This window comes from Petaurus breviceps, unplaced genomic scaffold, assembly GCF_028583685.1.
Source record: "Petaurus breviceps papuanus isolate PSGF00001 unplaced genomic scaffold, PetGlider_PUasm1.0 77, whole genome shotgun sequence".
Taxonomy (NCBI): Eukaryota; Metazoa; Chordata; class Mammalia; order Diprotodontia; family Petauridae; genus Petaurus; species Petaurus breviceps.
In genome coordinates, this window is record NW_027186492.1 from 5,281,393 (window position 1) to 5,296,290 (window position 14,898).

At 40.0% G+C, this 14,898-nt stretch overlaps 2 protein-coding genes and 1 long non-coding RNA gene across 12 annotated transcripts in view; 1 reads left to right on the plus strand and 2 right to left on the minus strand.

Moving 5' to 3' along the window:
• TMEM87A (transmembrane protein 87A) overlaps positions 1–4,056 on the minus strand; it is a 31,115-nt gene extending 27,059 nt beyond the window's left edge. For 2 of the 6 annotated variants that reach the window (XM_069105834.1, XM_069105833.1), the window contains exons 1-2: positions 3,842–4,056; positions 1,583–1,646 (exon numbers count right to left, since the gene is read on the minus strand). In XM_069105834.1, the coding sequence (XP_068961935.1) occupies positions 1,583–1,646; positions 3,842–3,997 (220 nt within the window). In that variant the 5' untranslated portion in view covers positions 3,998–4,056. The remainder of the gene's footprint in view (positions 1–1,582; positions 1,647–3,841) is intronic. The other 4 variants (XM_069105830.1, XM_069105836.1, XM_069105835.1 and 1 more) reach the window with 3 other exon arrangements.
• Positions 4,057–4,169: 113 nt separating this feature from the next.
• GANC (glucosidase alpha, neutral C) overlaps positions 4,170–14,898 on the plus strand; it is a 55,309-nt gene continuing 44,580 nt past the window's right edge. For 3 of the 5 annotated variants that reach the window (XM_069105825.1, XM_069105826.1, XM_069105828.1), the window contains exons 1-3: positions 4,170–5,615; positions 6,789–6,851; positions 7,313–7,475. In XM_069105825.1, coding sequence (XP_068961926.1) covers positions 5,584–5,615; positions 6,789–6,851; positions 7,313–7,475 — 258 coding nt within the window. In that variant the 5' untranslated portion in view covers positions 4,170–5,583. The remainder of the gene's footprint in view (positions 5,616–6,788; positions 6,852–7,312; positions 7,476–14,898) is intronic. The other 2 variants (XM_069105827.1, XM_069105829.1) reach the window with 2 other exon arrangements.
• The window catches only part of LOC138175438 (uncharacterized), a 53,636-nt gene continuing 50,197 nt past the window's right edge, over positions 11,460–14,898 (minus strand). The window contains exon 3 of the long non-coding RNA XR_011172001.1: positions 11,460–13,274. This is a non-coding gene — a long non-coding RNA (uncharacterized lncRNA). The remainder of the gene's footprint in view (positions 13,275–14,898) is intronic.

Consider the following 14,898-nt stretch of genomic DNA (forward strand, 5'->3'; position numbering starts at 1 on the left):
CTTGGTGACACCAACTTTACCTATTATACCTTATACAATTTACCTATTATACCTTAAACACAAATCACTCAGTGACATCATGACTTTAGGAGAAAATTAAAAGCAACCAAGTCAACTTCTATAGATCCCCTAGAAAGATGTATGTAAATAACTAGTAAAGACAACAAATTCTATAAGGACAAAGAAAAAGTGCTGCAGAAATACAATGTAAATATTAATTGTCCACACAAACTCTAAAAACACTATGAAATGTGGGTACTATATACAGCCTGAATAACTTTGTGATTTAATTTTTACATGAAAATTATAAATGGGAAAGGAACCTACATGTTGTACAAAGGATGAAAAGTTAATACTTGATCATCTCCTAGGGTCTTCTGAAGAAAAATCTGCTCACTCTAAAAGCTACCCAATAACCTCGAGGATTCAACACTGATGAATCAAGAAGTTATTTCATTTAAATAGAAATTTTTAAAGTTATCAATCGGAAAAACCACATTATTTTTCCTATTAAGTATATCCTCAACTGCTACAACCTTAATACACATCATTATAACTTATTTCATTCATAACTCACTTTATGTACCTTCTTGAAATTATGTGATGGGAGTAGCAGGGAAGACACTAAGAATGGTCTGCTCTCTCTATACAAAGGTTCAGAAATGAACGAGACAGAAATAAAAGATGTATTTTCCCTAATCTCTATATACTGCTTTCAACCACCATGTTTCTTTCTAAAGTCAGAAATTCAAAGTGGATATAAGCTTTTCTTTGATACTCAATGGAATGCAATAAATAATCCAAAAAGATCAAAGTAAACTTAGATCTATTAAAACCTCTGGGGATCCTATGTTATTTATGTCCCTAATATAAGCCATGGTCTATTGTTAAATACTTTTAAACTATCCTAAAATATCATATGAATATGTTAACCAGTGTCTCAAATGATGAACAATTACAATTTCTAATAAAAGGATTTATCTTTGAATTATTGGCAATACTCTTTCGAAACACCCAGGGGAATGAAATCCTTTTCTCCTTGTAGAGAAAAAAAAATGTAACGCTTACATCCAGAGCCAAATGTCACTATAACCTAAATGTAGGCCACAGATGTAGCATCCTACAACCACAGGCTTTGAAACTTGGCAAACATCAGACAAATGCCCAAAGGTAAAATGCAATGCTACCTCTGGTGCTCAGCACACAGACCTGCACTGGCATTCAACTGCCAAATTATCAAATAAGTTTAAAAAATTACAATTGCTGGTAGGAAACACGTAGGCAAGGGCTATTTAAAAATCTCTCGTGTTTAGACCTTAGTTTATATACTAAATCTATACATGCCTGGACTCTGTAACCAAGGAGAGGTGAAACATGTCAATAAACAACTTTTTCTATACTTCAGTTTATTCATTTGAGTAATACTAAATTTAATCCTATTTACTTACATAGACCCAAGTTTCAGAGAGTATAACATATTTTCAGTACATAAGTTAGAAATTTTTCCTTAATTATCAAAAATATGATGAATGTGGCCATCATTTTTTAAAAATTAGAAATCAGATGGGATTTAAGGACTCACACTTCAAGATGATAGAAGTGTTGTTGAAGAGGATCTTTCCAAAACTAAAATACTTCTTCTTCTCCTGAAAAAAATAAAAATAGAAAAATAAGGGAAGGTAGCATGGTAGAGTAGTTAGATGACCCTGGAGAGAGGAAGACCTGGGTCCATCCTGTCTCCAAAACATTCAAATTTTGAGACACTAGATAAGTTAGCAACCTAATGTCTCAGTGCCCTAAGCAATTCTCTAAGACCACAAATTTCTGAAATGACAACCTTCATTAGTAGAGGAAGTCTACTACCACCCCCCCCCACCAGTTCCTAGACCATTCAAGTCAGAGGTCTAGTTCCTGCCTCAGATAAAGATGTCTAGACTGTATCAGACCATTTGAGAATACATTTTAACTTTCTCCATCACTAGCTGGACAATCTAAATTCTGCAAAACCCCAAGACTAGTTTTCTTAATTAGGAGAAAGAAAAGAGTAAAAGCATTTATCAAACCCCTACTATGTGCCAGGCACTATGCTAAGTAGCTTACAACGATCTCATTTTAGCCTCACAAAAACCCTGGAAGTTAGATATTATTATCACCCCCATTTTACAGTTGAAGAAACTGAAATGACCTGTCCCAGGTCACACACTTGTAAGTGTCTGTGGCCGTATCTGAACTCAGGTCTTCCTAATTCCAAGCTCAGCACTCACTGTGACACCAGTTGCCTACAGTTTTACTCACTTCTTTCCTTCCATGGCAACTTCTGTCATTGAGGCAGGGATGTGTTTTGATTTAATAGAATGTGAACTAAAAACTCTAGGAAGTCAATGGCCAAACAGAGTTAAATTCATTTTCTGACTCCCTTTCCTCATTCGATTCATATCCTTTCTGGAGGAGTCAGGCTCAGTCTACTATTCAAATTAAATTGAAAAAACACTTTTTAAATGCCTATAATGTAATGAGCAGAGTGCTTGTAGGTGAGGGGAGATTCAAAGTTTAAATGAGACATAATTCTTACAATCATAAAACATATTTAGTAGGGGCTACATGTACACCTAACTATAACACAAAATACATCATCTGCGAATTACTAAAGTGAAACACAGTTTGCAAAATAAAGGTTCTGGGGAGAAGGTCTTTACCAATCTTTCAGATTGGGAAAGCTGGGCAGTGAGGGAAAGGGGATGAAATCAAGGAAGTTTCTTCATAGAAAAAGTCTTTAAAAATTGTAAATAAAGGTCTAGAAGTTCCTCTTGTAGGCCTTAATGCAGAGTTTTATATTTTCAAATATAGTAGGTATAATATACCATGTTCATTATCAATATGTTAAATTCCTAATTGGAGACTAGAATTATCACCACCCAAAGAACATTTCTAACACTTTAGTGGCTATGGGAAACAATGAGATCAGGTGCTCTCACCTCCTCATAAGTCTAAACTAAGTTGTACACAAGTCAGTGAGCAAAGAGTGTAAGTTAAGAATCAATATGATTTTCAACATGACCGTTTTTTTTAAACATTTCCTGCCTGCATTCAACTTGTCCTGCACAAAAAGAGCATCTTCTGACAATATTCTGTAATTTCCAAAATGAAATGCTGCCCTATCTATACCAAATTTCTGAATGAGATGTGCTATTCTCTCCATTTTGGCCATACCCATGCGAAGACAGGAGGCAATTACAAAGCAATTTATGTTCAAAGAACTTCCATGCGGCCTGACTACACACCCAAATTCAGGATAAACAAGGAACAAGTGAAAGGATAAATAAAGGAAACCAAATACTCTGTGAGAGTCCTGTTCGTACAAGGAAGCATGCTGAAGGCCATGAAAGAGGCCCTACTTCCTCAATCTCCCATCTAACCACAAGCACTTGTAAAAAGAAAATAACTATTACCAGACGGCCCAATAAGTGAAAAACTCTCTAATGAGAGGGAAGAAAGAAAGACCTCTCTTTAGATCAGAGATCAATTTGTCGGTCCCTCCAAGTCACGCCCTGACTTGGGCTCTTCCCTTACTTTCCAGATAGGAACCTGTTCCCTCCCTTCAGAAGTCTCGCTGGCCTCCTCCCTCCCGCCCTCAGTAACTGCCATTACTTCGGCCCACTATCACTCCTTTTCCTATAGGGAAGCGGGCTTGGGTCCCGGATCCCTGAGGGGCAGCGTCAGATGACACAGTGGGGCCCCAGGAATCCCAACCGCTCTAACTGGCTGAGTTCGCAGAGCCCGGACTGGACCCCTCGGGCCACCGTAGTGCCAGTGTTGGGTCGCTACACAGACGAACGCTCACCAAGTGCACCGGGACATGCCACTTGGATCTCTCGGCGGCGGCGGCTGGTCCTGGCCCCACGCTGGGAAGAGAGAGCGGGGACGGCAACGTCCCAAGGAGAATAAGAGTGACAGGTACCAGCCGAAGCCACGCAGCGACCGCCATCTTCGCGGCCATGGACTGTCCAGAGAAAGCGTCTCGCCTTCTTCCGGTCCCCTCCCGCCTCTTTCCGGTCTTGCGCTAGGGGGCGGCATTATCCGGGTACTCCTAGGTTCACCAAGCTCGTGTTTGTTTTTGACGTGCAGATCGCACCCTCCCTTCCTCCTGCACCTTGGCCTTTCTGCCAGTTCAAGCACAAGGCCTCGGACGTACTGCGCAGGCGCTGTCCCCTATCCGGGTCACCTTGGAGCTGTAGGATTAGAGTTGATTGTCCATCCCTAAAGCCAAGGTCCTTGTCCGCCTCTGAGCGTTGGACAGATTTTTAATACAAACACTGTGCATTTTCCCTTCTCCTTCGTCTCCCCTCTTCCCCTACCCCTGACAGACATTCAGGGATGATAATAGCTCGTTTAAATAGCGCTTTTAAGTTCAAGAAGAGCTTCCCCACCCCTCTCCCAGAAGATAATCTTGGCTTTAGAGGAAGGCCTGTCAAAGAAAGGCTCTGCGGATCTTAGGAATGAAGAGGGGACCTTAGAGATCTCAAGACCATAGTTAGCTTCACCCTCTTTATTTTTACTGGTGAGGAAACTGAAGCCCAGAGAGCAGCAAGGGATTTACCTAGGTCTCAGCTAGTCAAGAAACTAGACTTCCCCGCCTCCAGCATCAAATGACCCAAGTTCGGGTATGGGTGAGCATATCTCAGTTTCGGCCTGCTGACAAGAACTAAAAAGTGAACAAGCAGAGCCTGACCTTAAAAATGCGCTGATATTGTTAGTCTTGTTTCCCCGGCACCTTGCACAGGGCCTGGGAAAACAGTAGGCGCTTAAATATGTTGCTGAATGGGTTGTCGCGCATCTATTAATGTTTATCTTGTATCTGGCACAAAGTGACAGCTTAATAAACAAACGCTTAATTTATCCTTATCACCGTGTACGCAATGGCAACTTCTGATAGGGCTTTTTTTTAAGCCCGATTTGGTCACGCAAATACTAAATGAAAAGAGCTTTCTATTAATTATTTCAATTTAATCTTCACCGGAGCTCAAGTATGTTACTCTTCTTTTTTTTTTTTTAATGAAGGAATCGAGATCTAAAGAAGTTATGATTTCTCCAAGGTCATTGGGCTAGTAAGGTGATGGAGCTTTACTAAGGGAGGACAAATATAACTTCTTAGTCCAGTTTAACTAACCCGCCCCACGGTCACTGTGGACTGGTAGTCTAAAAGATCACAGTGGGAAGACTAGCTTCTAAAGGGGAAGGGAGGATAGGGGATAGTAGCAGCGTTCCAATCCGGCAGGCAGAGAAGAGGAGAATGCTCTCCTTCTTCCTCTGCCCCTCCCTCCCAGGTGTCTCTGAAATAAAAGTTAAGGTCATTTCTCTTCTCCGCCTTCCTTAGTTAAGGCCAGTCAGAGGGCCAGTATTTTGACAAGACTTCCTTTTCCCAGAAGCCCATAGGAAGGTGGAGTCTGGGCTGTAATTGACTAAAGACCTTTGTGTGGATTTAAACGACCCCTCGCAGCTGGGGATGGAACCGGTTTTGCTGTGCCGAGCGGCTGAGCAGGTCTGAGCCGGAGCCCTCGGCTTGCGGGGAGCTGGTGGGCGGCCATGGAAGCGGCCGGCAGCGAAGACGCCATCAGGTAAAAAAAAAAGGCTCCCGGCTCCCGCTGCAGCCCCGAAGGGAGGACACCTTGCGAAAAGAAGAGCTCGCCTCTCTAACTAATGTGCTTTTTTTTTTTTAAGTGATTGACTTGTCCCTCTGTTTGCAAGCTTTTTTTCTCCCTGTTTATGTCTCATAAGTGTGATGGAAGTTGGTCATTATTTATTGTCATCCACGCTTAATGACAGCTGAAGTTCAGTCAGGCTGGCGGCGTGAGGGGAATGGAACGGGGCAGGGCAGGATTTGTCCAAGGTCACGGAACCTGCTATGGGTAGCGACGAGATTCAAAATCTGCAGAGTTCCTAAATTTCTGGGCTCTTTGCACCCATTCCTCATTTTGTAATATTCACTCCTAAGGCTCATTCTCGAGATCTGAAAATAGGATCGAGAAAGCATTTCCAACCATTGATTTTAAAAGCAGCACAGTGAAGCGTGAACTATAGTTGAGGGTTGATTTACTCGACTTATAGGCGATCCTCTAGGCAAGTGCAAATTCCTGGGCATGTTTAAAAATTTTTGGCTCAAATATAGGAGCCTTTGTAATCGCTGTGAATGTGCTGACTCTAGATATTCTAAGCCACACCTCTGCTCTAGTCAATGGTAATAAATAAATCGATGTAAAAGGTCATGTAGGTTATAATTATTTCAGCTTACCTAAGCTTAAATCTGTTAGTGCCCGACTTTGTTTTGTTCCCGAAGCACTCTTCTGTAACCTCATAACTAAGTACATGTCACCTTAAGCAAAACGTTTTTTCCACTTTTGTTTCTATATTGTCCTGATGCTCCAGATTCCCTTAATGCTGTGGCGTCCCTTTACCAAAAGTAAGCTGCACTCAGCTTGGCACGGCATTTTATTTCTCCTATAGAATTCACGAAGTGTAAGTCCTGTGTGTAGGGTTTTCCTCTCAAATTTTTTTCTGGGAGACGGCAAGATAACTAGCCTTTATCACTTGGAAACGTTACATTTGTGTTACATTGGTATTTTATAATTAAGTTATTTTTTTCCTTTTGTGGCAGAATATTGTCACAGAAGTTATAGGATAGACTTAAAAAGGCATACTTTCCATATTCATATAATAACTAGATAAACTTAAAATATTAAATTTGACAAATACAATAGAAGATCAAATTCTTAAAACTTTTTATCGTTTAGCTTTCAAGATGAAGCTGTGGATAAAATCATCTTTAAAGACTGCAACAAAATTGGTTTCTACAGGTAAGGAAAGAATGTTTTATGAAGCAACATTCTTGATAGCATTTCAGACTTGATGTTCATTAAACATTTGGGAAATTTTAGGTCATAAAAATAAAGGTAGGTGTCCTTATAAATTGGCTAAATAATAATAATAGTTTCTTGGTTTCTTCTCTTTTTTAGCAAGGGGAAAAATTTATGGGAGAATCTTACTGTTAATTCATTAAGCCACTGGATTAAACAGTGTGTCTCCCAATATGTCAATTTCTCAACACTAGCATGGACAGTTACCAAATGTGTGACCTATAAATGTCATGAAAATGATCACATCCTCTCAAGAATTATAGACAAAGGAGACATTAATTCTTGGCCAGTGTTGTTGTCCGTTAATTTTAATAGCATTTGAACTGGCTAGGTCTGTATAAATTAATGTCATTCTGAATTGGGACATATCAAAATGTGCATTTTCTCTGATAATACTGTAGTCCCTTGGATTTTGCCAACCAAAAAGTACCTCTCTGGTATCTCCTTGGTATCTGTAGACGTCAGAAGCTACTCCCAAGGAAGAATACCTATCGGGCATTACTGGACTCAGTCACATCAGGCAAAGACAGCACCAAATTCCAGATCATCAATGAAGTGAATAAGGTGAGAAAAAGTTTCCCCAATAAAGGTTTTTGCTTCTGAAATTAATTGGCCTGCAAATAAGTGTAATGCCTTTAAGAGGAATTGAAACTGCCTACACTAATCCAAAAATACTCTTGTTCCCTACACTGGTCCAAAAATAATTACAGGTTAGAGGAGGGGATGGGGAGCAATATTATATGGTGATATCTATAATGGCACCAGTTTATTTTAACTTTTTGGACTCTGTCCAGCTGAGTATGCCAAATGAGAACAAAACAGCAAATTCAGAGTTCACAACCCTCCACCAGCAAAAGGAAAAAAAAGAATCATGTAGACAATGAAAAACACTTTTTAGCATTTTACAATTTCAGGATTCAGTATCATACAGAAAAATACTTTCAATATCTTAAATTTCAAAAGTTCTGGTTCACTGAAATGCTTCGACCAGGGAGACACCACAGTTAATGCTGCTATATATTCTGCAGTGAGAAGACAGGAGCAAGTATTTAGTATTTGGCTCATAATTTTTTTTCCTTGACATCTGTAGTCATTCTAATGTATAAAATATCAACCAAATTAAGCTAATCATGTAGAGAATATGTTGCAGCTGCCAGAATCAGTGTGACTGGGTCTGGGATGTGTGTGTTTACCACAGGCACCATAAATGTCAGTGGTCTCTAAAAGCATCACATGTCTCTAATCTCACAAACTAATCTAGCTCTGAACTGCAGTTTGTTTTCAACTATTGAAAATATTTGGGGAAGTGACTTAACCGGGTTCGTTTCAGTTCAAGCCTTTCTTAAGTACCCACCATTTGTAAGGTACTAAGCACAAATCCTTACCAAATCTTACCAAATCCCAATTCTGGGATAGAAGCTATAAAAAAGTTTTTTCCTGTCACTATGAATATGAGAACCTTAATGTGACTTCCGAAGTCCCAAAATGTTTTCAACAACCCACACTTCTGCCTCTGTAGCTCAAGGTCAGTCCTCTCAAAGTAGTCCAAGTGCCTTTCACAGTTTCAAAGAACATGTCCTTCCCCGCAAAATCGAGTTTCCTTATTTTACTCAGATACTGCGACTATCTAGGACTTCATATTGCAAAATAGAATTATATAATTTGACATTATAGAACAACATCTGGGATTCCTGCAGCCAGTTTATGCTAAAGGATTAGGGGAATAGATCTGGGATTCTCTCCACAGCTTCCTTTCCCAAATTCAAATTAAGAGGCATATTCAGAGTTATCCTGGCTATTAGAGGGGTTGCAGTCTTGGGCCTGTTGACTTATATAAATACCTTATAAAGCCCTTTTCTTCAGTTGCCTTGGCTGTTCAAATACAGTGTTTATCACTTACTTTTCTTAGCACCAAATACATATTGGTTTTCCAATTTCCAAGAGGAATTAATATAATATCATTGCTTGGTATCTTCAGTATCTTTATTTACTTCAGAGTTCCCTATAACCAGCAAGCCACAGGCCCAGTGGAAATAAGACTGGGCCTACCATATTGAGCAGTCATATCTGATTGTAGACTAATGGCTATTTGGGGAGCAATCATATCTGATTGTAGACTAATGGCTACTTGAGGATTCTGAGGTGACATTGCCCCCTTTTTGGGAAACCACAGTGAGAGAATCACTGACTCATAAAGGCTTCATGCCTCACAAATAAAAATGTAAACGCTACAGCTGGCTCTCTAGTCACAAACCTTGGAGGGAGGGCAAAAGGCATCAAGGGTTCAGGAAATGCAGGAGGTCCACAGAAGAAAGGCCTCTAAGAAGTCATCAGTCCTGCCTGTCCAAGCACTTTGTCAGCAGCCTTTTCATCTCATCTTGTCCTCTCATTCCATTGTACCCAACATCCAGAAAAGAGGTGTCAAAGCAGGAGACCTGCATGCCACCTTCTATCTTAGGGAAGCCCAGTGAAATAGATGGAGGGCTTAACAGTCCATCCAAATGCTGAGATTTGTATAGAGCAGCAGTATAGTAGCAGTGCAGAGTGGAAAGCAGGCTTCCAATGCACTGAAAAATTCAGTGTTGTTCCAGATTTAAAGCCCTCAAGGCAGCTTTCCTCAAGGTATTTGATACCAGTGCCAAAAGTGGTGGACCCCCCCACCACATTGCCTTTTACAACACTCTAGACCATTTGTCTGCAAATCCTTCTCCATGGACCCTGAAGGACAATGTTGTGCAGCTCAGACACAGTGACCAGAGCCTAGGAGATTTGGACACCCTCATGGAAGAAGAAACCAGAGTCCAGGAGGTCCCACAGGATCTCACCATAAGACAGCATCCGACGTGGTGGGAAGCAGAAGAGACTGATGTCAGCCAGCTCCCCATCAAGACAGAAAATGATGAGGAACCTGTGGATCAGACTCCAGGTAATGGACACTTTGGGAGTGTGTAGGAAGCTAGAGCTTCTGCCATCACAGGCAAACTCATGAGAAGGTTGGGGGAGATCTTGGAATCGTTCACCAGACTCACTTCTCAGTTTCATGTCTTTTGGCTGTGCCACACCCATTACTGAATCACTAGGTCTAAGAAGGATAAACTAGGGATCTGTGTTGGCACTCCCCCATTGAGATGTGCTTGGTTTTTTTGATGTACAGTCTGCCACATTCGGTGCTCCTGAAACTATTTCAGCATCCACTGTGAAAATAACTGAGCTTTGGGTTAGTTTTTGAAATCCCAGAAATGAGCGGTCCAGGATTCCTTAACAAAGCTGCTAAGGTCTGCTGATCCAAAGACCCAATAGGGTTAAATGTTAATCTAAGGGTGGACCATTCACTTAAAATTATTTCAAGATGCAGGCATTGAGAAGGCATGTTCCATTTCATTAATTCCTTTATATAGTTGCCTATGGATCAAAGGTTATTGGGTAGATTTGGAGACAGTTCTAGAAAGGCTCGGGGGAGGCTGGTAGGAGAGTGGATTGTACGGACAGTTAAGACTTTGTTGAGAAAAATCTGAATAGTATCTAGTCAAAGAAGTGCTGGTTTCTTTTCTTAAGACTGGCTTTCACTCTTTTCACCCTTACCTCTCCATTGTAGTCATAGTCAGGTCTTGACTTGAGCTACAAAGAGGAGCTCATCTAAAAACAGGAGGGCAAGGATCTAACATGGATATAGATGTATTTGTATTTATATTTATTTGTAGATAGATAATATCTATTTATACTTATTTGTATCTGTTTACATATAGATATGTAAATATGCATATTTCTACATAATGGGCAGGAATGCACATTGGAATAAACCTTTTACAATATTGCTTCATTCTACATTGTGATCCTAGCTTTTAAATTTTTCTGTGGTGAGAATAGCCAGCCATTTGTCAAGTTTTTTACTTTCTTTTCAGGCTGTTCTCAAGATTTCGCTTGTAATACATCTTGCAGCTTCCTCAAGGAAGAAGATGTGCCTCTGAGCCCCTCTGTGGCTACAGCAGGTGTGTCCTGCAAAGCAGAGCCCGAAAATGATACTTGCCAACCCCCCAGTTTTTTGCCCTTTGCCTCTTCTAAGGCTGTGGGGGATGGACCTTTGCCTAACCAACCTCCTCCTCGGCGAATAAGGCAGAGGCGGCGCTCACTAGCCAACACAATCTCTGCTGAAATGGCCAGGAACAGGAGGTTAACGTGGGATCTAGCCAGACGGTCTGAGGCACATCTGGACAGATTAATTGCCATTGGGGAACGAGCTAATGCTCAACGTGAGGTTGACAACGTTCTCCGCAGAGAGTCAGTGATAGCAGTAAACCAATTGGCTACAACTGTGGAGGGGGCAATAAGTGCCCTGCACCAATTTAATGAACTCCTGGACCATTCTCTAAACCCTGGAAAATCCTAACTATATGCTGGGAAAACTGCTAATTCCCCTGTCCTGGACCTTGCCTGGTCCTTGACTTTGTGGTGGGAGGGACCTGATGCCAAGAGGAAAGGTAAGGTTCTACCCTCCTGAGAGAGTAGGAAGGTGGCATTATCTGGATCTCTTCCAGCAGTCATAGAATAGGTGTGCTGTGACTTCCTCTGTTACATGTCTTTTTGTTCACCTGTCGTCAGTCACAATTTTGGATAAATAAAATTTCATTTCTATACAATTGTGGAAAGTCTGCTTAATGAATATAAAAACAAAGCCATGATTCTAAATCATCCACACCCTCTTTTTATTTTTTTTTGTTTGCCCAAACCAGGCTACAAGCTTTGATGACTGGCAAACTGTCCCACTCTAATTGTGTTTAGCAGAAGAGAAGCTATAGGTTAGGGGAAAGGAGTTACTGCTCTCTGCCGGAAACATTGGGTATCCTGAGAGACATTCAAAAAATAATTATACTGTTGTAGACTAAGAAAGAGAGACTTCTGGAGGTGATGTAGACCATTAGAGTTAAGCAATTCTGTATAGATGGACATTATTCCTGTCTTGAAGATTTATAGAAAAACCAAATCCATGGTCTCCCTCACTAACCCATTTTTTATTTTGTTCTTGAGTCATTTTTAGCCATGTCTGACTCCTCATGACTCCATCTGGAGTTTTCTTGGCAGAGATACTGGAATGGGTTGCCATTTTCTTCTCCAGCTCATTTTACAATGAGGAAACTGAGGCAAATAGAGTTAAGTGATTCGCCTATGGTCACACAGCTGCTAAGTATCTGAGGCTATATTTGAACTCAGATATTCCTGACTCCAGGCCCAGCAGTCTATCCACTTTGCCCACCTTGCTTACCCACAATGGAATTTCTTATTTAACAAGTTACAAATTCTAATAATGCCTAGTTCTCTTATATTAAGCTAAAATTCCCTTTGCAATTTTAGTCTAGTGCCTGTTACTAAAGTACAGCTGATCATCTGCATACCCTTTATCATTTAAATTACTGCCAGTCTCAGTAATTCAGTTCCTATAACTTTGTTTCTTTATTAGACCTATTCTGTACCCCTTTAATCATGTCATTGTTCTCCTTTGTCTCGATCTTTTTAAAATTATAGAAAAAAAGATTGAGAAAAAAGACCATAGAGCCAGCCAAATAGGAAAATGATTTGATAACTTTTTATACTCTATGTAGAAAGAGGCCAGGGTTTGCCTTTTTTATTTAGTGTTAACTACTATCCTTGATGAAAAGGACAATTGAATTCAAACAAGCTAATTTTTGTCGTTCAATCCTGTCCGACTCTTCGAGATCGCCTTTGGGGTTTTCTTGGCAAAGATACCGAGTGGTCTGCCATTTCCTTTTCCAGCTCATTTTACAGAGGAGAAAACTGAGGCAAATGAGGTTAAGTGGCTTGGCCACAGTCATATAGTAAGTAATGTGTGAGTAATACTAGTGCTATTACTAGAGTAATACTAGTGAGCATCAGAGGCCAGATTTGAACAAATGAAGATTTGTCTTCCTGACTTCCAGTCCAGCACTCCATTATGATATTATAGGGTTTTTTTTTTCCCTCTTGTTTTTTTTTTAGAGGAAATCAGGGTTAAGTGACTTGCCCAGGATCACACAACTAGTTAAGTGTCTGAGGTCGAATTTTAACTGAGGACCTCCTAACTCCAGGGCCAGTATCCCTGTGACATTGTTTCTTAAAGGATAATGTGACTTTGCACAGCCCTCCCTCACTCAAATTAAAGTCATTTGCAAGTCATGTCATCATCTCCTTGATGGTACATCAAGGTCCTCCTTGAGAACTAAGGACAAACCACGACACAACACACAACAGCTGCTCTTTCCAAATGGAGTAAGTAAAGCTTTTTGAAGACTAGATAAGTCTTCAACCAGATCTTGATTGAAGGCATAGGCATGGCTTGGTGAATGGGAGGAACCAAGTGGCTGGAACATCCTGAAGAAAGAAAGAAAAAAACCTAAGACTTACTGAGGGTAATGAGGCAATCATCCTACTTGGAAAAGATGATCTGTGTTGAGGCATCATGAGAGACTGGGATAAAGTCAGACTGAACTATTTTCAGGTGGAAACCAGAACTTGATACTAAGCTAAAGACTTTCAAATGAAGCAAAAGCTAAGTTTTGACCCTATTGATTGCATTTGAATGTAGTCATTATGCTGAAACAAAATTGTTGGCATCTGTTGAACTTCACCTAAGTAACTGGGACTTCTTTGGGCTACAACCTTGGGAATATAATAAATCATTGAAATAAACACACTTAAAACTAGCCATGTGACCTTGGGCAAGTCACTTAACCCCAATTGCCCTCCAAAAAGCAAAAAGAAAAGAAATAAACACACTTGCCTATCCATCCCAAGGAAATTAGTAATAATAATAATAAAAGACCTATGTGTACAAAAATATTCATAATATTTGTGATAAAAAAAAAAACTAAGGAGGGGAGGGCTGGGGAAGGCTCACCCAGTGACTGAACAAATTATGGTATATGAATAAGACAACTTTGCTACAACCTTGGAAATGATGAATATAACGACAAGATAACCCTAGGAAGGCTTGTATAAGTTGATATACCATGAAGAAAGCCAAGCCCAGCCAAACAATGATTACACAACAACATAAATGAAAAGTTAATCGAAGCAACAAATCAAATATAACAATATTAGTGCTATACTTGTCAGTTAAATAACATGTTCATCCCTTCTTGTTAATAACTTTGGGGGAATATACTTTGTAAAAAAGGGTTGTTGGATGTTTTCTGGGAAATGTGTCTATAAGTATCAATAAATTTGATTTTTTTTTTTAAAGAATTGTCAAGTTATACTATATAGCTGCAAATCATGGGGCACCACAACCTCTGAAAAATCAAAATTGTAGGTGACCCACAATTAGATTTGGACCTATGTGGATTACATGTTGCCAATGATGACAATATAAGAAGTACAGTTGTCCCTTCCACATTATGACTTTCCCCATCATGGTTCAATATATCTTAGGTCGGCATAAGAAATTAAATGGGAATTTTTGGAGAGTTTTGTAGAAGCTGCAGACACATGGCCAACAAATGACAAAAAGTTTAGAAACTCAAAAATGCATAAAATATATGTATAGTATTATATAATATCAGTGTATTTTATTTTTTTTACCATAATAATTCAGACTTCTTCTCTGGTATGAAGAAAGGGTCAAAAATTTTGTGTGGATTTTCCAAATTGCAGGGTCACCATGCCCCTAACCCTCATGATGTGAAAGGGATAATTATATGAGTCAGGAAATACATGGGGGGGGGGGAGTTGCTCGGGAAAAGGTGGGCTGGTCCTATAGTGAGACCAAAAAATAACAAATAAATATGGTTCAGGTGAGGCTTTTAACATGTTGGCCTCTGCAAAAGGTGTTTGGGAGAACATGGACAAGAATTACAGAGGTCAAGAAGACTTACATGGGTTATGTAATTTGAATCCATGTCAGTGAGATCATAGTTACAGGAAGTTCGAGGCACTTGTAAAAGTACATGGCAGCCCAATTTTGTCCAGTTTAAGAGATGAGTCCTATTTAGAGAGC